Raw genomic sequence first — 23,543 nt, forward strand, 5'->3', positions numbered from 1 at the left:
CAGAGGCTCGCCTGCAGGCATGGCTCTCAGAGTCTAGAACTAGATTCTCCTCCACGTTCTGTAAAAGATCTTGGCTGGGCTGGGACAGACCTTCTCAGCCTGGAACAGCCTCTCATTCAGCTCTGGACCCATTTCTGTCTAGACAGGAGATGCACTGCTTAACTGGAGCGGGGGGGAGGGGGGGGGCACTGTGGGCGGGACTCCTGACACAGCACAGAGGGAGTCACCTTCCATAGCCCAGAAGCCAGAAGGGAGACCCCCACATTATGAGATAGAAGACAGTCTGGTGGGAGACCTTTGGTCACAGGAATGGAAGGACTCTGAGGTCCCAGCATGGCTCAGAAGGCAGGGACAGGGTCCTCACGACCCCCGTGGAGCTCCCTTGCTGGGCATGAAACCACTGGCCCAGGGCGGAGGAAAGCCCAGGCAACCCCAGTGTTAGAAGGATTCAGCACTTGGCTGTTTTATTTCCTCAATGGTATAAAAAGAGAAGCGAGGAGAGACTTTGGCTTGGCCCTGTGTGGGCGGCTCCCCTCCCCTGCGTCCGCTGCCGCTTTCTCTTCTGTTTCCACTGGGAGCCCGCGGGGAGTCAATGGAATTCTTGGCCTCTGGGATGTGGCCCCAGGTGCCACCTGAGTGGGAGGAAGAAATACTGTCCTGGTGAAAGCAGAGTCAGAACCACCCAGCGGGGCGCAGCTGGTGGCTGGGTGTCGCCCGAGCTTCCTGATGTGCCAGGCCTCAGTGGGTCTTCCCCCGGCCCTCAGAGATGATTTCCTCTGGCTGGGCACGCATGTACCACTCCACCCAGGAGCCGTCGTAGATGGGCACGTCGGGCTTGCCACAGAGGTAGGCCCCCAGTGCCACATGGCACGCTGCGATGCCGGAGCCGCAGGTGGCCACCAGGGGCAGAGACAGGTCCACCTTCTTCTCCTGGAAGAGGCGGCGGATCTCCTCGGGGCTCTTCTCCAGGCCCTCGGGGGTCAGGAATTCCGTGAAGGGAATGTTGATTGTGCTAGGGATGTGGCCGGGTTCAATGCCTGCAGCCGCAGGGCAGGAAGGAGGGAAAAGACACAGGGGCAGTATGAATGGCCCTGCGGTACTGAGCAAGCCGCACAGGCACGGCGCTACCCCCGTCTGCATCATCTCGTGGAGGCCCCGCAACCAGGGAACCCAGGCCTCTTTCCAGGAGTCCCTTTTTCACAGGCAGAGAGGCTGAGGTTTGCAACTGCCCAACATCAGGCATCTCACCAACTGCAGCCTAGAATCTGAACCCAGGACTCAGAAGCCCCCAGAGCCACACCTGGCCCCAGGTTTCCTGATGACAGTGCGTCCTGGGGCAACAAAGGAACACAGGACCTCTGCTTGGCTAGGACCTGTTTATGGCAAGGAGTTTTGGTCTGGCAGAGCAGACAGGTAACAACTCATTACAAGCATGGTAGGTGTTTCTAACAGGCCCTACTAAGGAGTTCCCGTCGTGGCGCAGTGGTTAATGAATCCGACGAGGAACCATGAGGTTGCAGGTTCCATCCCTGGCCTCGCTCAGTGGGTTAAGGATCCGGCGTTGCCGTGAGCTGTGGTGTTGGTCACAGACGCAGCCCGGATCCTGCGTTGCTGTGACTGTGGTGTAGGCTGGTGTCTATAGCTCCTATCAGACCCCTAGCCTGGGAACCTCCATGTGCCGTAAGTGCAGCCATAGAAAAGACAAAAAATAAAATAAAAAAACAAAAGGCCCTACTAGGTGGCATGGGGACAGAGCTCAACAAAAGGAATATGTAGTATGGGAATAATCGTAGCTGATATATTTTTTTTCTTTTTACAGCTATACCTGCAGCACATGGAAGTTCCTGGGCCAGAATTGAATTGGAGGTGGAGCTGAAGCCTATACCACAACCACGGCAATGCGGGACCCTTAACCCACTGAGTGAGGCCAGGGATCGACCCCGCATCCTCACAGAGACAACATCAGGTCCTTAACCCACTGAGCCACAATGGGAACTCTGTGGCTGACATTATCGAGGGTTTACCTTGTGCCAGGCACTGCTCTGAGCCCCTCAGCTGTATTTCCCCCTTTAATCTTCCCTAAAACTCAATGGGAAAGACATTACTATTCTCCCTTTTGTACGGATGAGAAGACTGAGGCACAAAGCCTCACCTGCCCGAGTGAGGAGAGGCAGAGGTCCCAGGGCTTGTGCTGCCAGCCAGCAAGCCCCACTGCCTGGGAGCTGCAGGGTTGGGGAAGCTTCTCTGAGCAAGCCCCAAGGGTGAGCAGGATTCCACCAACAAAGGGACTGGACAGTGGAGGCTGGGAGCGCCCCAGGCAAGGAACATCAAGGAGGCAGGGAATCCAGGGCTCAGAGGGGTTAAAAGTCATTGTGGCAAAAGTCAGAGAGAGGAGTTTCCTTTGTGGCTCAGCAGGTTAAGTAAGAAGCCGACTGGTATCCATGAGGATGTGAGTTCGATCCCTGGTCCTGCTCACTGGGTTAAGGATCTGGGTTGCTGCAAGCTGCAGCATATGTCACAGAGGCGACTTGGATCTGGCGCTGCTGTGGCTGTGGCATAGGCTGGGGCTGGCCCTAAAAATGCAAAAAAAAAAAAAAAAGCCAGAGAGGCTGAGACCCCAGGGGAAACCAGGGTGGGTGGGGACAGATTAGCAAGCCTGGATTAAAGTTTAGGGCCTTGATAACTTTCCAAGGGGAAACCAGCTCTCTATTTTCAAAAAGACTGGTGTTTTTTTATTTTTTTCCTGTGCCTGAAGCATGTGTTGGCTCCTAGACCAGGGATCAAACCCACGCCACAGCCGTGACCTGAGCCACAGCAGTGACAACGCTGGATCCTTAACCACCAGGCCACCAGGGAATGCTAAAAGATTGTTTTCTGATTGTAGCATGAAGAGGACCTGGACAAGGACAGAAGGTCCCTCTGAGGATTATCTCCCCCTCTCATCTCTGCAAATCAGGGAGCTGCCAACCGTTTTGGGTATCTAGTCTAAGGACGTAGTGTATAGACAGCACTCTGTGTGCTTGGCGAGGCTGGGAGGCATCAGGCATCCCAGCTTAACAGATGTAGAACCTGGGCTCAGAGGCATGCTGTGGAGACCAGCCAGAGCAAGGAAGAGCAAACGCTCAGCCCGGGTTGGCCACCATCAGAGCAGGGCTGTCCCCACTCCCGGAACCCCACCAAGCCCAGCCTGCGTCCCCTCCCTGCAGGACCAATGTGGCAAACTAGAGATGCACTTGGCTAAGTCTCAGACACTGGTGTGGAGCGATGGTGACAGTGATATTCCCTATGGAATTTAGATGGAGCCTTTATACCCATCGGCTCGTCCACCCTGACAACAGCCCTATTAGGTGTTTATGGTAATTTCTCATTTTCCAGAAGAAGCACCACCGGGGTATGCATTCACCACCTCTGTAAAGAACAACAGCCAGGAGCTCTCCTGTGGGGCAACGGGTTAAGGGGCCAGCGTTGCTGCACCTGCAGTATAGGTTGTAGCTGCAGCTCAGATTTGATTCCATATGCCACAGGTGTGCCCCCCAAAAAAGGGATTCAGTGTTGTTATTTGCAGCAGCTTGGATTGTTGCCATGGCACAGGTTCAATCCCCAGCCCAGAAACTTCTGCATGCTCTGGGCACAGCCACAACCCAACCCAACCAAACCAACTGTCAGGGAAGCACACGTAAATTCACTTCCCGTTCCTTGAGTGCATCCTGTCGTGTGCAAACGTGGAGCTGAGTGCTTTAAATCCGTGCTCTCGGAGTTCCCTTCATGGCTCAGTGGCTAACGAATCTGACTAGGAACCATGAGGTTTCGGGTTCGGTCCCTGGCCTTGCTCAGTGGGTTAAGGATCCGGCGTTGCTGTGAGCTGTGGTGTAGGTCGCAGATGCGGCTCGGATCCCGCATTGCTGTGGCTCTGGTGTAGGCCAGCTGCTACAGCTCCAATTAGACTCCTAGCCTGGGAACCTCCATATGCTGTGGGAAGAGGCCCTAGAAAAGGCAAAAAGACCAAAAAATAAAAAATAAAATAAAAATATAAAAAATGAATCTGTGCTCTCACTTGACCTTCAGTGCATCCTTTAAGCTCCAAACTTTACACATGCAGAAGCTGTGGTTCAGAGATTAGGTGACCTGCCAGGTGTCACACAGCCAACACAAGCTGGGGTGGAGCTCTGAAGCCAGATCTGGCTCTGGCTGTCTGCCCTATGTTGCTCCACTACCCCCATCTCCACCCCCACCCAGAAAGTTGAGCTGAAGGACCTCACAGGTTCAAGGTGTCATTCCTATCAGGCTGCCACTAATGTAGGTTTAAAAACAACTAGCCATCAGCAGTGTCCTCTGCAGTTTGCCCTAAGGTCAGTGCAGCTCTGCAGGGGTCCATGTGGCAGGGACCTTCTGAATTCACCAAACCTCTGGAGCCTCGTCTCTGTCCTGTGACTGGGTGAGTCTTCAGGAAGCCCTGAGAGCATGGATGGTCCTGGCCCTCAGGTCACCCCAAAAAGAGCTAGGACCAGGTAAATCCAAGCTGCTTTAGAAATACAAAACAGAAGCACTGAGCCCAATGTGGGGGCATGGCATGGGGAGGGGGGTTGTGCCATTCAGGGAGAGCTTCCCAGAGGAAGTGGCAAGCTCCTTGCACCCTCCCCAATGCAGGTGTGGAGAGAAATGGCTGGGTGGATTACTGGCAGTTCCCTGCAGTTAAAGGTACTGCAGTTCAATGCCCGGCTGGGCTGCTTTCTGAGGCCTGGGGCAAGGTAGCCATTCTAAGGCTCCATTTCCCCCTCTGTATGATGACAGCACCCGCTTCTGGGGGTCACTAAAAAGCTAGGAGTTCCCACTGTAGCTCAGTGGTAATGAACCCAGCTAGTATCCATGAGGATGCAGGTTTGATCCCTGGCCTCACTCAGTGGGTTAAGGATCCAGCGCTGCTGTGAGCTGCAGCGTAGGTCACCGATGTGGCTGGGATCTGGTGTTGCTGTGGCTATGGCTCCAATTTGAGACCTAACCTGGGAACTTCCATATGCCACGGATGCCACTCTAAAAAGACCAAAAAAAAAAAAAAAATCACACTAAAGACACTAAAGTGCCCATAGACCCACGTGCTTTGTGGGGACCCCCTCCACCCTATACCCTCTACAGGGCTTCCTCGTAGGCTCCCTGCTCTAAGCCAGGCCAGTGACCGCCCTCTATTCAGTTTCTGCTCCAGCCCTGGGGCAGCAACTTCTCTCTCTACTTAGCGCCCCTCCTTCCTGCCTCCTGCAAGCCTTGGCCCCTCTGAGGGGCTTCCCCTTCTCTCTCCATCCCAGTCTCCTGCTCTTTCCCGAGTCCGCCTGCCACCCCTCCACTCCGCAGGGACTTCTACATCCACTGTTTGGGGTAAGCAACATCCACAGTACTGGGGTGAAGCTGTTTGGGTTCTCATACTTGTACAGGATACCCTGAGTTCCTAATGGGTGGAGTTGGGGCAAGTATTATCACCCCCATAGGGCCGCACCTGCAGCATGTGCAGGTTCTCCAGTTAAGGGTCCAATCAGAGCTGCAGTTTCCAGCCTACACCACAGCCACAGCCACAGCCAAAGCCAGATCCGAGCCGCACCTGCGGCCTACACTGCAGCCTGTGGCAACACTGCATCTTCAACCCACTGAGGAAGGTCAGGGCTCGAACCCACATCCTCAGTTACCAGTCATATTCTTAACCCACTGAGCCAAATCGGGAACGCCAGCCCTCCCTTTGAGATAATGCCAGTCCAGGCGACCAGAAGCCAAATCTTGGTCCCTCTCCCGTGCAGTGGCCTGACCCCGCACCCCAGAAATCCGTTACCGTCTCGGGGCTCAGGCTCCGTGCCCCGGAAGCGGCCGGTGGCTCGGGCATCCACCACCTGGAATCGCCGGGATTCGAGGTTCTCCTTGATGTCCTCGTAGGTCTTGACATAGGTGGGGTCCAGCACAGCGTGGAACTCGGCGGGTGCAGGGCGGCTCTTGCCGGCGCTCAGCGGAAGGCCCTGGCGCAGCCAGTTGCGAAGGCCACCATCAAGTAGGGACACCGTGCGGTGGCCGAAGGCGCGGAACATCCACCAGACGCGCGGTGCCGAGTAGAGGCCCTGGTCGCTGGCATCGTAGACCACCACGTGGGTGGCAGCGCTCACGCCCAGGCGGCCGGCGTACTCAGCAAACTGCGCCGCGCTGGGCAGCATGTGGTCGTAGGGCGACGTGCGGTCGCTGCACTGGTCAAGGTCAAAGAAGACGGCGCCCGGGATGTGGCGCGCCTCGAACTCGCGGCGTGCGTCGCGGCCCTGCTTGGGCAGGTACAAGGAGGCATCGAGCAGCTGTAAGGGCTGCCCGGCGCGCGGGGCCCGCAGCGCCTCTGCCACCCATTGCGCCGACACGAGCGCGCGGAAGAGCTGCTGCGGGGCCATGGCTGCGTGCGGCGACACTGGGGCTGGAGGCCTGGGCGATAAGGAGGTTGTCAGGAGGTATTTAAGGAGGCTGGCCCGGCCCGGGAGCGGGAAACGCCTGTGCCTCTGGGGCTGGGGCTGGCGCCAGGGCTGGAGGGGGCGGTGGAGCCCAGCAAGGGCAGAGTCCGGGATGGCGAACACCAGCCCTGATGAATCCAGATGCAGAGCTCAGTTCCCTCCCCTCCCCTCCTCTTCCCTGCCCAGCTCTGCCCTCCCCTGCCCAGCTCTGCCCTGCCAAGTCTTGGATATACACACAGAGCAGTGAAGGAATGACCACGACCACTTGAGGGCTAGGGGGCCCTCACGCAGTGCTTGCAGGGGGCTGGTAGGGGAATGGGGGTTCCCACCCCACCTCCAGCAGGAGCAGGTCCCCCTGGCACTTTAAGGCAAGTAGGGACAAAGTCTCAGCCCCTCCCCTAAGATGCACCGCAGCTTCACTTGCAGTCCACCAAGGTCCCGGGTGGAATTCATTCACCAAACATTTATACAGTCAGCCTCAGAGGAACAGTAGCTGGAATTTACTGAGTCCTCCCTAGGTGCCATTTAATTCTCTCAACACCTGACAACACTGCAGGACACAGAGAAGGCTCTCCGTCATTTGTTGCACAAGAAGCCTCAAGAAAGTTGCTATTGGGAGTTCCCGTTGCGGCTCAGCAGGTTAAGAACCTGGCTAGTATCCATAAGGATGCAGGTTCCATCCGTAGCCTCACGCAGTGGGTTAAGGATCTGGCATTGCTGTGAGCTGTGGCACAGGCCGCAGCTGCAGCTCCAGTTGGACCCCTAGCCTGGGAACTTCCATATGCCGCAAGTGTGACCCTGGGGAAAAAAAAAAAAAATGGTATTATTCTCACTGCTCCACAGAGGGAACATTGACTTTCACAGATGTGCACTAACTCGACCAAGATCAGCTTAAGAAGGGGTGGCGCCAGGCTTCAGACCAGGCCGTCCAGCATTTTGTCCTTGGAGTTTCCTCTCTGGAAAAAGTGACTTAGGACCTTAGTCCCTCTCCCCTCCTCTCTCCCCTGCAGGCCAGCAGCTCAGAGTACAGCGGTTCACCAGTCCATTGTGACAAGGCAGCCCACAGCCTTCCAGGGCAGAGGGGTCCAGATGCATGGAGCCCCTGGCCAAGCCCTCTCCCCCAGGGCTGTGCATTAGATGCCTTCGTCCAGGTTAGAGAAATTCACCCCTTCTGCCAATTAGAGGCAGGTTCCCCACTAGGGCACATGGCTGGGTAGAGAACAGAGCGTTTTGTACTGAGCACCATGGCCTTTGGTAGTGAGTATGTGGGGATGCCTGTTTCTGAATGAGAAAACCATCGGTTAGGAGTGCCTGCTGTGGCACAATGGGGCGTCTTTGCAGCACCAGGACACAGGTTCGATCCCCGGCCCTGGCTCAGTAGGTTAAAGGATCCAGCATTGCCGCAACTGTGGCACAGGTCGCACCCATGGCTTGGATCTGATCCCTGGCGCAGGAACCCCATAGGCCGAGGAGTGGCCAAAAAAGAAAGAAAGCAGTCAGTCTGACAACTTTCACAAGCGCCTTGCCCTGGCTCTCAGAGCTGCTCAGGGGCAGTCTCAGGACCGGTAGCCAAGTCGCCACTTCTGAGACTAGAGTTCCTTCCCAGCCCCGGGTCAATGAGGACCAGGGCCTAATGAGTCCACGGTGTGGTACCTGGTGCTCAGCCACCTCCCAAGGTCTTGCTGCAGCCTGGACTTTAGGGACCACGTTGCCATGCACCAGGTCCTATGCTGGACACTGGGAGACTCTTGGCTTTGCCAGGCTCTGAGAGTTCAGGCAGCCCACGGGCCTGCTCCAGAGAACATGTAATTGCACAAAGTCTGGAGTTCGGTGGGAGCCCAGGGCGGCCGCTAGCGCAGCCTGGGGTGGGGAGGCCGGGGAAGGTGGGAGGAGGGGAAGTCCCACCTCATCTGACATGGTCAAGGGCTCCGATGACCCCGGTTTGACCTTCGGGGTGAGGCTGCCAAAGAGGCTTTGGCTGCGGGGAGACCCCCGTGTTTGTGGGTTGCACCTTAGTTTGATAATGTTGGAGGACACTGCCGGCCCCTTTGCGAAGAACACCTTTCGGTAGTTCCCACTGTGGCGCATTGGGACTAGCAGTGTCTCTCGAGCTCTGGGGCGCAGGTTCGATCCCTAGCTCGGGGCACAGTGGACTAAGGATCCAGCATTGCCGCAGATGCCATGGAGGTTGCCACTGGCTGCTCGGATTCCTGGCCCAGGAATTCCATATGCCTCCAGGCAGGGGGACAAAAAAAAAAAAAAAGCCACGCTGTGAACCACAGCAGCCTTTGCCCCTCTCCATTTTGGGGGCTCCTTGACTTTTGCTCCCAAGGATGAATTTAGAGTGGAAAGAAGCCTGATTTGGAAGTCAGAACCCCTCCAAAGTCAGTACAAACCCCACTCCCCTGCTTAAAAGTTGTGCGAGGGCAGGCCTGTCTAGAAGCTTAGCATTTCAGGCTTGGCAGGGGCTGCAGAGGTCTGAGGTCACCCTGCCTCACCCGCCCTGCTGGATTGGCAGTTCTCATAAAGGACTGTGGGAGGCAGAGGCGGGTCTGGGAGAGCAGGCTGTGTGTGTCACTGAAGGGCAGGGACCAGGTCCCAGTGTGCTTGGCAGGCCTGGATGGCTGTAGGTAGGACTGCTCAGGGGGTTAAGGACGCCAAGACAAATGGGACAGCGCCAGACCCATCTTCGGAGTGTATACAAACTATACTAGAGGAAGTGTGAGCCCCGGCCTGCTGTCTGGGGTGGGCCCAGGAAGAGCAGGGCTCCAGTCAGACCGGCCCTTCTCCAAGGGCCTCCCCAGCACACTCTCTCCCCCAACTGCAAAGCACAAAGCTCAGAGGATGACCTGGCGAAGGACCAATTTTTGCCACTTTTGGTGAGAATATAATTGCTTCAGAATAAAAAGAATGTTTAAAAGGGGGATGAGAGGAGTTCCCGCTGTGGCACAATGGAATCGGTGGTGTCTTGGGAGTGCTGGGGGGCAGGTTCCATCCCCCAGGCCAGCACAGTGGATTAGGGATCCACTGGTGCCACAGCTGCAGCTTAGGTTGCAACTGTGGCTTGGATCTGATCCCTGGCCAGGGGAACTTCATATGCCACCAGAAGGCTAAAAAAAAAAAAGAAAGAAAATAAAAGGGAGATGAGAAAAGTATTCCAGGCACATGTAACAGCATATGCAAAAGTCAGGGGCAGGAATTCCCTTTGTGGCTCAGCCTTAACGAACCTGACAAGTATCCTTGAGGCTGCAGGTTCCACCCCTGGCCTTGATCAGTGGGTTAAGGATCTGGCATTGCCGTGCGCTGTGGTGTAGGTCGCAGCTTCTGCTCGGATCTTGAGTTGCTGTGGCTGTGGCATAGGTCAAATCACAGCTCCAATTAGACCCCTAGCCTGGGAACTTCCATATGCTGCTTTTTGGCTAAGAAACCAAAAAGAAAAAAAAAGAAAGAAAGAAAAAAGTCAGGGGCAGTGGTGTTCCAGCAGTTAACACACCCATGCTAAAAACATTAATTTACATAAACATTGAATACAAATGCAGGTTTTTTGTTTTTTTGTGTTCTGTTTTTTTGTTTGTTTTAAGCATAAAGCTTCCGGGATGAGCAAGATACACAAAAGCAGCCCTAACGTGGCTCTGTGGTTAACGAATCCGACTAGAAACCATGAGGTTGCGGGTTCCATCCCTGGCCTCGCTCAGTGGGTTGCTGTGGCTCTGGCGTAGGCCGGCGGCTACAGCTTCTATTGGACCCCTAGCCTGAGAACCTCCATATGCCGCGGGAGCGGCCCAAGAAATGGCAAAAAGACAAAAAAAAAAAAAAAAAAAAAAAAGCAGCCCTAGCCTCGTGGGCTTAAGATCAATAGCCTGGTCTCCGCCTCACCTCGTGTGCCCCTGGGCAACCCGCTGGTTCTCTCTCTTCGGTGTTTAAATTAAGTTTCTGGCCTACTCCGCAGGGTTGTTGTGGGAAGTGACACCCGGGGGAGGAGCACCCCGCGGAGTTCCTCACCACGCAGGCCTTGACAAATGTTAGTTTCGTTTCGCTCCAGCAAGTTCTTTGCCCGTTTGTCCTCCCCGGAGCCTCTGGGTCAGCTGGCCTCCTCTCCCAGGCTTCTCCGGCTTTATGAGCCCTCCTCCCTCCCTCCTACCCTCTCTGGTGGCACCAGGTGACACCATCCTCCACAGGTCCCCCTCCCGCGGCCACTCAGCCCGACCCCATTCTGCGGGCCTCCCCCAGCTGCTGCGGACAGCCATCCTGAGGGTGAAGCCAGGGCCGCGCCTTCCCTGCCAGGCTGCAGCCCCCAGCTCTGCTCCGGCCCCGGGGCGGCGGGGGGACGTCCCAGGCCGAGCATCCGGACGATCGAGCTCCCTCTAAAGAAAGGCAAGCGCCACGCCGCCGCCGCAGTTACCCGAATCTCGGGATCCTGGCTTCCGGGCTCGGCCATTGCCCCGCGCAGAGCGCCCCCTCCCCGCGCCCGCAGCCGTCCCCTCCTCCCGTCACCAACCTGCTGCCGGCCAAAGGGAGGAGACAACGGCACAGCCCACTGCTGCGGCCACTCGGAGCCCGGGTTGCCGGCGCCTTCCACTGGCCAGGCGGGAGCGGGGGAGGCCCGAGCCGCCGAGCCCTGCCCCACGCCCCTTCCGCGCCGCCCACCGCCCGCGGCGGATCCTGGAGGATCTAAGAGGCGCTGCGAGCCGGGCGGGTGGCCGGGGGACGGACGCGGCGCGGCGGCGGGAGCGCGGAGCTGGGCGAGGGGCGCACGATCCCCCCCGCGTGGAGGCGCAATGGAGTGGGCCGGCCGGGGAGTTGAGGGCTCTGGGTTTGAACCTGCCAACTTCTCCAGCGGGCAGGGGCGAGCGCCAGAGCAGCGGCGAGGGCGAGTGAGTGCGGCGGGGTGGGGCGGCAGCAGGCGCCCGGGACGCCCGGAGTTGGGCCGCCGGCCGGACCACCTGCGACCCAGGGGAGGGCCCCGGTGGGGAGAGTGGGACGGTCTGCCCCAAGCACCCTGGCCCCAATCGGGGCAGAGGGCACCAGGCCGGGCTGGACTCGGGCGTTCGGGAGGCGGGCGAGCCCATGTTGCTGAGAGGCCGCAGGAAGGTTTGCTAGACGCGAGGCGCGGGTGTGTGCAGGGCTCCAGCGAACCGTTCCCATGCAGCCACTCTCCTGCAGTCCCAGGAAGGGGGCTTTAAGCCCAGGATGCCTTCTCCCCTCAACCTGGGCACCTTCAAACAAGATCTTGAGGGCGAGGATTGCAGCTTGTAGGGCCAGACACCCTCCCTTAGAAGCTCTCGCCCCACCTCTTTCTGCGCGGGAAGGGGCGCAAGGAGACGCGGAAACAGGCTTTCCTTAGGGAACCTACAACCCTAACCCCCACGGCACGCCAGCAGCCCTGCCGGCTTGCTGTAAACACGACACCCCGGGGGAGTGCAGCGGGGCAAAGCTCATCCTCCCAGGCCCTACCCCACTGCTCCCACGGTCCTCATACCGGTCTCTTTCCTGATTCCCACCCGCGCCAGGTGACACGCAGAGCTGAAACCATGGTTCAGCAGGTGCTCTACCGGGCGCTGGTCTCCACCAAGTGGCTGGCAGAGTCTGTCCGGACTGGCAAGCTGGGGCCAAGCCTGCGAGTGCTGGACGCCTCCTGGTACTCGCCGGGCACCCGCGATGCTCGCAAGGAATACCTAGAGCGCCATGTGCCCGGCGCGTCCTTCTTTGACATAGAAGAGTGCCGGAACAGAGAGTCACCCTACGAGATGATGCTGCCCACCGAGGCGGGCTTCGCTGACTACGTGGGCCGCCTGGGCATCAGCAACAACACGCACGTGGTGGTGTATGATGGTGATAACCTGGGCAGCTTCTATGCGCCGCGGGTGTGGTGGATGTTCCGGGTGTTTGGCCACCGCACCGTGTCAGTGCTCAATGGTGGCTTCCGAAACTGGCTGAAGGAGGGCCACCCAGTGACATCTGAGCCCTCACACCCAGAGCCAGCCATCTTCAAAGCCACACTGGACCGGTCCCTGCTCAAGACCTACGAGCAGGTGCTGGAGAACCTCGAATCAAAGAGGTTCCAGCTGGTGGATTCTCGGGCTCAAGGGCGGTACCTGGGCACGGAGCCAGAGCCAGATGCAGTAGGTATGTGTCCCCGTGGGAGAATGGTCCCTGAGGAGCAATGCCTGGAGGAGAGACAGGGAGTAGGATGTCTGGGACCCTCTCCAGGTTTTCCCCTGTCTCGCCATGTGGACCTCAGTCTTCCCATCTGTAAAACGAAAGGGTAGAAGCATTCCTATTGTGGCTCAGTAGGTTAAGAACCCAACATAGTGTCTGTGAAGATGTGGGTTCGGACCCTGGCCTTGCTCAGTGGGTTAAGTATTCGGCATTGCCACAGGCTGCAGCAGAGTTCACAGATGCGGCGCGGATCCTGCGCTGCTGTGGCTGTGGTGTAGGCTGGTAGCTGCAGCTCTGAGTCAACCCCTAGCCTGGGAACTTCTGTATACCACAGGTGCAGGTATAAAAAGAAAAGGAAAAAAAACCATCAAAACAAAACACACAATGAAAGGGTAGAGTCAAACCTAAAAGCTTTTTAGCTTTGATGTGTGAGAATATATGCATGTGTTTCCATAGCCACATACTAAGGTGTGACCTGGCATCTGTATGGAGTGGCATCAGCAGGGATAACTGGTGACCTATCCACCCACATCCACACCCAGGCGCTAGCTCCCCCATATGCCCCAAAAGTGTAGTCATGGGTCACACATGCATCTCTGTACAGAAGCTTCCCAAGGACACAGAGCCCCTCGGGACCCCTTCTAGTTCTTTCTTAGAGATAAGAACAATGCTCTCCCCTGGCACCTCCTCCTCCCTCCAGCTCTCCCAGACCCTCTGACCTTCCTTCAGTGACTTGCTCAGGCAAGTGGCAGAGTTGGGATTTGAACCCAGGCAAGCCTGGTTCCAAACCAACGCTCTAAACCAGAACGCACTGCCATTCCGCCGCCCCCCACCCCTTCCCAGGGCCAGCAGGGAGCCTCTGCTTTTTTCCTGGAGCCAGCTCAAGGGTCCTCTTCTGTGGACAAAGTGGTGGTGGAGGAAGCTGGAGGGTGCTACTCTGCTGGGGGTAGGAGCGTCTTCAGGAGAGGACTTGCCAAGTTCTAGAACCTCCTAACAGAGAGAGGACCACAGAGGTCTTGCCATCACCCCTTCTGGGGGCCGGGACCTCACTGTTCTCAGGACCTCTCCTGCCCCAGGCTGGCGGGGTCTCTGGTGGGGACCTTCTGGTGGGGGCAGAGCTCGGTCTTCAGCCAGGGCGCCTCTGGAATCCTGCTCCTATGCAATGTTTTGATTCACTTGTTGAAAAAATCTCTTCCTTTCTGCACCTTGAGCTGGGGAAGCTGTTTCCAGTGTTTAATGGTGAAGGGGCTGAAAAGTCACCTCATCAGACTGAGGGGACGCGGTGGTGCACAGAGGAAGCGGGTGGATCAAGGGCACTTGGCTAGTTAGTGGTAGAGCCAGGAAAGTGCCCTCTCCATGTGGCTTTCTCCACCCACCCCACACCCCGTTTTTCCTGCCTGGCTTGCTCTCTGAAGGTCTGGAGTTGAAGATTCAAGTGTGTTTGGCATCTTCCAGAGACTCCTGGCACAGACCTTCTGCACCCCCTTCCTGGCCTTGGTCAAGGAGCCTGCTCTCCTGGGGATTTAAGCTACCCTTGAGGGGAGGGGAGGTGGAATTGTTTCCCTAGATGCTCCCCAGCTTGCCCTGGAGCAAACAAAAGAAGAGAGAGTTTAGAGAGGCCAGATCCAGTCGCCTTATTCCCATTTTAGAGATGAGGAAACTGAGGCTCCAAGAGGGGAAGAGCCTACTGCTCCAGGAAAGCTCTTGGAAGCCCCGAATTCTAAGTCCCTCGCCCTCCTCCAGGTCCCGCCTTGAGGCCTAGGAGCATGGATCCCAGTCTGAGCCCAGCTCCTCCTTGGTTCTGGTACCTCAGTCAGTTAATAACCCATCTTCTCTGGGTTCCTTTATTATAAACTGAAAAGAGTCACACCAGCTCTACCCACTTGGCTGTGTATTTATTCAATGCAATGGTGGGAGTTCCCCTTTGTGCCGCAGTGGAAATGAATCCAACTTGTATCCATGAGGATGTGGGTTGGACCCCTGGCCTTGCTCAGTGGGTCAGGGATCCAGCGTTGCCATGGGCTGTGGTGCAGGTCCCAGACGCGGCTTGGATCCCATGTGGCTGTGGCTGTGGTGTAGGCTGGCAGCTGTAGCTCTGATTCATCCCCTAGCCTGGGAACCTCCATATGCCGCGGGTGCGGCCTTAAAAGTCAAATGATAATAATAGATGCAACGGTGGCTGAAAAGGTGTTTGGAGGAGGGTGTGCAAAGGCCGGAGCCATCTAGAAAGGCATGGAGGACATGGCACTTCTTCCTTCACTCCCTTAGCAGCTCCGCTGGCCTCCCCCAAGACATTTGGGGGGACATCAGGGCACACGAGGCTCTGCCGAGTTCATGGTCCCCAGCTTGGGGCGGGATCAAGGAGGCACCCCCAAGGGCTCAGCTGTCCAGATGTAACACCCAAGAGAGGGTGGGTGGCAGTCCCTGGGTGTCCCTGGAGGGAGTGACCGCCAGGAGGAGCTGGGAGCAGGGCCTTAGAAACCCAACAGCCACGTCCTGCCCGCCTCAGGCAAGCAACTTGCCCTCTGGCCTCATTTTTGTGCCCCCTGCCTTGGGTCCTGTTGGTAAGGGGTGCAAGGTGAGAGTCAGACGGACCTGAGTTCCATCCTGGTGTGACACTTTTGTGTGGCCTGGAGCAGGTCTCTTCACCTTTGAACCCTCTTTCTTGGGGGGGCCTTACCTTTGGCATCTGCAAGTTCCCAGGCTAGGGGTCAGATTGGAGCTGCAGCTGCCGGCCCCACACCACAGCCATAGCAACATGGGATCTGAGCCTCATCTGCGGCCTGTGCCACAACTTGTAGCTGTGCCTGGATCCTTAACCCGCTGAGCAAGGCCAGGGATTGAACCTGCATCCTTATGGATACTAGTTGGGTTCATTTAAACTAAGCCACAATGGGAACTCCCCCTACTCCTTAAGGAAAGGAACACTGCTTACCTTGTAGGAGCCTTGGGGAAAGGGAGGGTATGGAGGTGGAAACTGATCCCGCTCTGAGTCTCTATAAACCCTGTTCTCACCCCGCCCCGGGGGGGGGGGGGGTGCAGTGAGGGTGAAGAGGAAGGAATTGACCCCCTACCTTGTACTATTATTTGCAAGACCTTTCACATGCATGCTCTCCCACACACCCGCCACAGCCCTGCAGGGGTGGCAGGCAGGGGGTCCCAGTGGTCCCACCTTGCAGCTGGGAATGGGAACCCAGACTTCTCTAGCTGGACACAGAGGCCAAGACTTGACCCCAGTTGCAGACATCAAAGTGAGGTTATTTCCAAGGCCGCTGCTGTGTAAGCAAACAGTGGATGGGGAAAAGGTCACAGTTCCCAGATGTTGCTTCATGCGATCTTGTGGCCCCTGTGTCTCCTCCTCCCAGGGCTGGGGCCTGGGGGAGCGCCCCCATGCCTCCCACAGCTGCCTGCCCACTGGGTTCCTTAGTGTCTTTATGATGAAATCAAGAAAGGGCCTCACAGGGGTTCCCGTCATGGTGCAGTGGAAATGAATCCGACTAGGAACCATGAGGTTGCAGGTTTGATCCCTGGTCCTGCTCAACAGGTTAAGGATCCAGCGTTGCTGTGAGCTGAGGTGTAGGCCGGCAGCTGTAGCTCTGATCGGACCCCTAGCCTGGGAACCTCCCTAGGCTGCGGGTGCGGCCCTAAAACCAGAAAAGATAAAAAGGGCCATACGGGTTTCCCTGGCCTTGAAAGCCCACACCTATCAGTGACCTGAGGGATGTTAACGTGCCGAATTGACTCACATGCCGAAATGACACGCATCATCTTGAAATGCCGAGTCCCAGGCCTCTTAAGGGTTTTCGGAGCAGGAGAGGTCACTTCATCCATTCCCCTGCCTCAGCCACTTTATAGGAAGGCTCCGGGTACTCAAAGCACATAGGCTTTGGGGTCTGATATACCTGACTTCACATCACACCTGTGCTGTGTGTCATGGGCAAGTTACACCACCTCTCTGAGCCTGCGTCCCTCAGTGCCAGGAGGCTAGTCTCCCCAGTTTGTGCGGATTGGGGAAGATAAAATTCTTTTTTTTTTTTTTTGGTCCTTTAGGGCCACACCCACAGCATATGGAAGTTCCAGGCCAGGAGTTGAATCTGAGCTGTAGCTGCCGGCCTACACCACAGCCACAGGAACACCAGATCTGAGCTGCAACTGTAAGGTACACCACAGCTCACGGCAATGTCAGATCCTTAACCCACTGAGCAGGGCCAGGGATCGAACCCATGTCCTCATGGATGCTAGCTGGATGCATTACTGCTGAGCCACAATGGGAACTCTGATAAAATTCTTGAAATAACCCATTGCCTGGGCGCCTGGTGTCAGAGGTTTTGAGCATGGTGGCCTGCCTGCTGGGAATAGGGAAAGCCAGGACCCTGCTGCTGAAGCTGGTCTTGGAGCCTCAGCAGGATCCCTGGTTGTAAAATGCTTTTCCCCTAGTTGGCTGTTCTCCGAGGTTCTGTGGCCAAGTTCATGCCTGCTCTCCTCCCACACAGGCAGTCAGTTCCTGCTCATTTAAATTCCTCAGACAGGCCCTGAGCCCTCGCTGGCAGAAAGGGAGGGGCCCCCACCTCCTGAGAGCCTGGCCCAGTGCAGGGCCCTGGAGTCTCCAGAACCGACCCCCGCCACTGACTTCTTTACTCAGAAGAGGTGCCTTTTATGTAATTAGAGGAAAACAATAAAGCCGTTTCTTCAGGGATGGCTGGAAAGAAACAAAACAGCATTCAGGACTCAGTAAAGCCTTGGGCTTTTAAATGCAGTCCACTGCCTGGTTACCAAAGCATTTGATTTTATTTTTATCTTCATTTTTCGCTTTTTAGGGCCACACCTGGGCATATGGAGGTTCCTAGGCTAAGGGATCAAATCGGAGCTATAGCTGCCAGTCTACACCGCAGTCAGAGCAACGCCAGATCCAAGTCGCATCTGTGACCTACGCCACAGCTCATGGCAATGCTGGATCCTTAACCCACTGAGGGGGCCGGGGATCGAACCTGCGTCCTCATGGATACTAGTCGGGTTTTTTACCACGGAGCAATGACGGGCACTCCCTGAAACATTTTAAAGTCGAGTGTCTTGAAAAAGAAAATCTTTGTAGCCAACAGTCCAAGTGTTCTCATTGGTGGGGTCAGTACACTTCCCGCCTGAGATTAACTTTTCAGATGGTAGATTTCCCCGCGGTGCAGAGCATTAAGGATTCGGCATTGTCATTGCTGTGGTGCAGGTTTGATCCCTGGCCTGAAAACTTCCACCAGCCGTGGGCACGGCTTTTTAAAAAAAAGTTTCCAGGGGGTTCCCGTTGTGGCTCAGCGGTTAACGAATCCAACTAGGAACCATGAGGTTGTGGGTTCGATCCCTGGCCTCACTCAGTGGGTTAAGGATCCGGCATTGCCGTGAGCTGTGGTGTAGGTCACAGGCGAGGCTCAGATCTGGCGTTGCTATGACTGTGGTGTAGGCCAGCAGCTGTAGCTCCGATTAGACCCCTAGCCTGGGAAACTCCATATGTCACGAGTGCAGCCCTAAAAAGCAAAAAAAATAAAATAAAATAAAAAATAAAGTTTCCAGACAAAAAGAGGAAGTCACAACAGGAAGAAATTGCTATAATTGTATAAGTCAGGACATCTAGCCAACCAAGGGAATTCGACCCCTGCCGTCGAATTTCGAATCTTCTTTGGCCTCGAGATGAGGAGAATGCATCGTTGCTGGCATGCCTGTCCACCAGCTCTGTGCCCAGGGTCATTAGGGGCTTTGATCTGAAGCCTGTGAGCTTATCCCCCCATTTCACAGGTGGGGGAACTGAGGCTCAGACATGCAAGGCCTGTCTGGCTGCACGCTGCCCCAGTATGTGTCCTGGTCACTCTGGCCAGGTTGCCTCCAGCTGCCCAACCTGGTCCTTCTCTGCATCCCCGTCGGGGTAGAACAGGCTAGTGGGGAATGTGGGACGAAGGGGAGCCCAAAGAGACACCTCAGCCTTTCTCTGGCCCCAGGCTCAGTGCTTGGTCTGCCAGGGTGTGTGGTGTTTGAGGAAGAAGAGTGACCTGGGGGTATGCTGGGGGCTGGACCAAGGCCTTGACCCTGCGGGTGGCACCAGCTCTGGCCGTGGCCCAGTCCCCATTTCCCTACATGCTGGCTAGTCCAAAGCCGGATTTGGCAGAGGGAACTTATGGGTGCCGAGAAGGTTCTAGAATGGACCCTGGAGCTAATCTAGACCCCCATTCTGCTTCCATCCAAGCCTCTCGGGATTGCTAGAAAGGGCCTGAAGGGACCGCACTGCCCCCATTCGCACCTGCCCCCCAGGATAAGAGACGAAATGTTGGAGAAGCAGCGGCATCTGAGGGTGGTGGGCGGCCTGGGTACTTAGTGCTTTACTCCTTACAACAGCCCTCACGTGACAGCCCTCACGCGTGTCTCCAAGAGGGGATGTGACTTGCTTAAAGTCGCCCTGCTCACAAGTGGCAGAGCTGGGATGTGAATTTGTGTCTAATCTTTACCCCTCTGTGTGCTCGCTTGCTTTCTTTCTCTCTTTCTTTCTCTCTTTCTTTCTTTCTTTCTTTCTTTCTTTCTTTCTTTCTTTCTTTCTTTCTTTCTTTCTTTCTTTCTTTCTTTCTTTCTTTCTTTTTCCTTCTTTCAATTCATTGGGCACATGGAAGTTCCCAGGCTAGGGGTCAAATCAGAGCTGCAGCTGCCAGTCGGCATCACAGCTCATGGCAACGTCAGATCCTTAACCCACTGAGCGAGGCCAGGGATCGAACTCACATCCTCATGGATACTAGCTGGGTTCTTAACCCTCTGAGCCACAACAGGAACTCCCAGATTAGCCTTTTCATGTTGCCGAGCCTCAGTGCACTCATCTGTAAAGTGGAAAAACACATTATATTTAGTGACTCATGTGGTTATGTGTTTAACCTCCGTCTCCTTGCCAGGCTGTAATCTCCCTCCCTAGACCCTGAGCGTGGCCCCTCCCCTTCACCACTGTGTTCTCAGCACTTGGCCCAGCATGTAGAGTTTGCGTTTCTCCACAGCCTCATAGATGGGTGTATACCATTGAGCCCATTTTACAGATGAGGATACTGAGGTTCAGAGAAGTGAAGCCACTGGCCTAAGGTAAAGGTTAGTTGATACCTGCTTTCCCGTCCTCTCAAGCAGGTAGGAATTTGGACATGCCTACTTCAAGGCAGATTTTGGAGGAGGGGGTCCATGAGCCTTGGATGTAGACAGGGCTAGAGTAGATGGAGCTCCGAGAAAGACAAAGATGTTATTTTTTTTTGACCATGCCCATGGCATGCATAAGTTCCCAGGCTAGGGATCGAACCTACACCACAGCAGTGACTCAAGGTGCTGCAGTGACAACACTGGTTCCTCAACAGTCAGGCCACCAGGGAATTCCAGAAGATGTTGTTTTTATTTGCGAGGTTCCTTTTCTTTTTTTTTTTTTTTTTTCCTTTTTTAGGGCCGCACCTGCAGCATCTGGAAATTCCCAGGCTAGGGGTCAGATTGGAGCTGCAGCTGCCAGCCTGCGCCACAGCCACAGCCACGCCAGATCTGAGCCTCATCTGCAGTCTATACCATTAAGCGAGGCCAGGGATCGAACCTACATTCTCATGGATATTACTTGGGTCCCTAATCCACTGAGCCACAATGGGAACTCCAAGCTCCTTATTCTTATAGCCACAGCTGACTCACCCCCGACCCTATGCCCCTCCTCACCCTGTCCTTGTCCCCACCCAGGCCTGGACTCCGGCCACATCCAAGGCTCAGTCAACATGCCCTTCATGGACTTCCTGACGGAGGACGGCTTCGAGAAGGGTCCAGAGGAGCTCCGAGCCATGTTTGAAGCCAAGAAGGTGGACCTCGCAAAGCCCCTCATTGCCACGTGCCGGAAGGGTGTCACCGCCTGCCACATTGCCCTGGCCGCCTACCTCTGCGGCAAGCCCGATGTGGCCATCTATGACGGCTCCTGGTTCGAGTGGTTCCACCGGGCTCCCCCGGAGACCCGCGTGTCCCAGGGGAAGGGCGGGAAGGCCTGAGCGGTGGCCTCTCCTCCCGTCGCTCACCGCTCCTGCCAGTGGAGTGACCCTGGCACGGCCCGCGGCTGGTCCATGCCCCGTGGGCAAAGGAAAGCGATGCGTTTTTGGAGTTGATGTGTAGAGCGCTCCTTCCCCCGACAACACTGGAGTAAACTTGGCCTTTTCTGAGTAGCCGTGTGTGCCTCTTTCTTCCTGGTCCCATCCTTGCTCCATAAGGCCAACGCCTTCAGATTTCTCAGACCCCACCGAGCCAGGAAAGAAACTTCTGCGGCGACCCCCAGCGGGAAAAGCCGCACTGGGGCCACTATTTGGTTTTGGCAAAGGAAGTCGCCTGTGGTCCCGTGTCAGATGGGTCACGCTGGGACCTTACCTGAAGGGTTCCTGGGAAGCCCAAGAGAGAGCGAGACCCAGGCTAGCCAGGCGCGCCCTCCCCCACCCCTGCCCCATTCCTGCTGAAGGCCCAGCGCGCTGGGAGGAGGGGTTTCGAGAGGAGACAGCTGATCTTCCCTTAAAATGAGGGTTCCAAGGGGTGTCCCACAGGCCCCGGGGCCTTTCAGAAGAGGTGATGCTCAGAGGAGGCCAGAGGAAAGGTGGCCTCCACCTCTGGGTAGCCTTCCTGGCTCAGGATCCTTAACCCACTGATTTGTAACCTGCTGAGTGACAACAGGAACTCCGAGCTCCTTCTTCTTTTTTTTTTTTTTTTGTCTCTTGTCCTTTTAGGGCTGCACCCACAGCACATGGAGGTTCCCAGGCTAGGGGTCGAATCAGAGCTGTTACTGCCAGCCTAAGTCAGAGCCACAGCAATGCCAGATCCAAGCCATGTCTGTGATCTACACCACAGCTCACGGCAATGCCGGATCTTTAATCCACTGAGCGAGGCCAGGGATCGAACCCGCAACCTCATGGTTCCTAGTTGGATTCAATTCTGCTGCACCACGATGAAAACTCTGAGCTCCTTATTCTTATAGCCACAGCTGACTCACCCCCGACCCTATGCCCCTCCTCACCCTGTCCTTGTCCCCACCCAGGACTGGACTCCAGCCACACCCAAGGCTCAGTCAACATGCCCTTCATGGACTTCCTGACGGAGGACGGCTTCGAGAAGGGTCCAGAGGAGCTCCGAGCCATGTTTGAAGCCAAGAAGGGGGGAACTTGCAAAGCCCTTCATTGCCACATGCCAGAAGGGTGTCACCACCTGCCACCTCACCAGGGGAGGGGGAAGCTAGAGAAGCAGCTTCAACTCCTGGGAAGCTGCAGGAGAAGAATGTTACCTGGGAGACTGGGACCCATGTGGCTGGATTAGGAGTTTCCCAGAAACGGGCTCTCTAAACCCTCCTTGGGGGCTGCAAGATGATTCCAGGCCCCCCCTGACTGGGCGTTCTCTGATCCCCTGTCCAGCCTTCCTGGGTTGACCCTGGATAGGAGGAGGAGGGCCAGGGACCAAGATTGTCAGTGACAGTCGCCAATCCCTATCCCGCGTCAGGGCAATCAGGTGCTCAGTCAACATCGAGCGTGCTGGGTTAGGGCAGGGGGCTGGAGGCCCATGGGGTCTGCAGTGTAAGGGGCAGCCTGGACCCCTCTCGTCTCTATGACATCTTCCCATGCTGGCTTTAGATCCCTTCTCGGAGCCTTGAGTGGCCGAGGAGCCAATCCCAGGGGATGAAGGCTCTCTCTCCTTCTCCTCCCTCACCAACCCCAGAGTTCATTCCAGCAACACTTTTTTTTTTTCTTCTTCTTTTGTTTTTTTAGGGCCGCACCTGCATTATATGGAGGTTCCCAGGTTAGGGGTCGAATCGGAGCTGCAGCTGCCAGCCCCTATGCCACAGCCAGAGCCTCACTAGATCCAAGCCGTATCTGTGACCTACACCACCGCTCATGGCAACACTGGATCCTTAACCCCCTGAGCGATGCCAGGGATCAAACTCACATGCTCTTGGGTGCTAGTTGGGTTTGTAACTTGCTGAGCCACAGCGGGAACTCTCCATCAACACATTTATTGAGCACCTATTGTGAGTTGGGCACTGGTCCAGATGCGGGGGCCATGGCAGTGAGCACAGCTGCCTCCTCACACGTGGTTCACGTCTTACCTGGGGGAAAGGACAGATGAACATACAGAGGGATTGTCAGATAGTGACAAGTGCGGTAAGAGAAAAGATAGCGTGAGGGGAAAGGGGGTGTGGGGTGGGTTAGGATATTTTTTTTAAAGGCTGGTCTGGGAAAGTGAGCAGAGTCCCAAAGGAGGCTCAAAAAGCAAGTCACATAGATATCTGGGGAGGAGTTCCCTTGTGGGTACAGTAGGTTAAAGATCCGGTATTGTCACCGCCTGCAGCTATTCAGCTGCTGCTGTGTGGTGTGAGTTTCATCCCTTGCCCAGGAACTTCTACAGCCACAGACACAACCAAAAAAAAAAAAAAAAGATATCTGGGGAAAGAAAGTTGCAGCAGCAGAAATAACTAGTGCAAAGGCCCTGAGGCAAGACTATGCTGGGTGTGTTCAAGAAACAGAGGAGCCCAGTGTGGCTGGGGCCAAGGGAGCAATCAGGAAAGTGGGAGGAGCTGAGGTCAGAGAAGCGGGGGTGGGGTAGAGGTGGGGGGGCATCTCAGTAGGGCCTTGCAAATGAAACGAAAACACTTTAAGTTTTCCTCTGAGTTTTATTCTTGAGATGGGAAGCTACAGGAAGGTTTTGATTAGAGGAGTGACATGATTCAAATAGACTCTAACAAGATCACTTGGCTGCTGAGGTGAGGAAGGCCTGTCAGGGGACTTGGCAGATATTCTCCAGGGTGGCCCCCACAACGTCCATCTCCTGATGTCCACCGCCACGGCCTGTGTGACCCCTTCCCTTGTGTGTGGGGAGAAAATGTGACATACTTTTTTTAGGGCCGCACCCACGGCA

At 56.0% G+C, this 23,543-nt stretch overlaps 2 protein-coding genes across 3 annotated transcripts; one reads left to right on the top strand and one right to left on the bottom strand.

Moving 5' to 3' along the window:
- Positions 1 to 438: 438 nt before the first annotated feature.
- MPST (mercaptopyruvate sulfurtransferase) lies at positions 439 to 10,920 on the bottom strand. Its single transcript, XM_047786362.1, is given in 4 exon segments — positions 439 to 1,037; positions 5,816 to 6,416; positions 6,418 to 6,441; positions 10,870 to 10,920. Coding segments are annotated over 4 exon segments (960 nt in total). The 5' UTR covers positions 10,906 to 10,920; the 3' UTR covers positions 439 to 738.
- Positions 10,684 to 20,818, top strand: TST (thiosulfate sulfurtransferase). 2 transcript variants are annotated; one of them, XM_047786361.1, is made up of 3 exons: positions 10,684 to 10,841; positions 11,978 to 12,593; positions 20,349 to 20,818. In XM_047786361.1, the coding sequence occupies exons 2-3, from the start codon at positions 11,999 to 12,001 to the stop codon at positions 20,645 to 20,647; spliced, it is 894 nt and encodes a 297-aa protein (XP_047642317.1). In that variant the 5' UTR covers positions 10,684 to 10,841; positions 11,978 to 11,998; the 3' UTR covers positions 20,648 to 20,818. The 2 variants fall into 2 exon arrangements, with proteins under 2 accessions (XP_047642317.1, XP_047642316.1); XM_047786360.1 differs by lacking the exon at positions 10,684 to 10,841 and adding an exon at positions 10,993 to 11,341.
- Positions 20,819 to 23,543: the final 2,725 nt, after the last annotated feature.

The sequence above is a fragment of the Phacochoerus africanus genome, chromosome 7 (genome assembly GCF_016906955.1).
Source record: "Phacochoerus africanus isolate WHEZ1 chromosome 7, ROS_Pafr_v1, whole genome shotgun sequence".
In the NCBI taxonomy this organism is placed as follows: domain Eukaryota; kingdom Metazoa; phylum Chordata; class Mammalia; order Artiodactyla; family Suidae; genus Phacochoerus; species Phacochoerus africanus.

Bases quoted from the DNA above. Each gene is read 5' to 3' on its own strand.
- TST (XM_047786360.1), top strand. From the start codon at position 11,246: ATGGAGTGGGCCGGCCGGGGAGTTGAGGGCTCTGGGTTTGAACCTGCC. The intron at 11,342-11,977 runs GTGAGTGCGGCG...CACCCGCGCCAG, and splicing joins CAGAGCAGCGGCGAGGGCGA to GTGACACGCAGAGCTGAAAC. The intron at 12,594-20,348 runs GTATGTGTCCCC...GTCCCCACCCAG, and splicing joins GCCAGAGCCAGATGCAGTAG to GCCTGGACTCCGGCCACATC.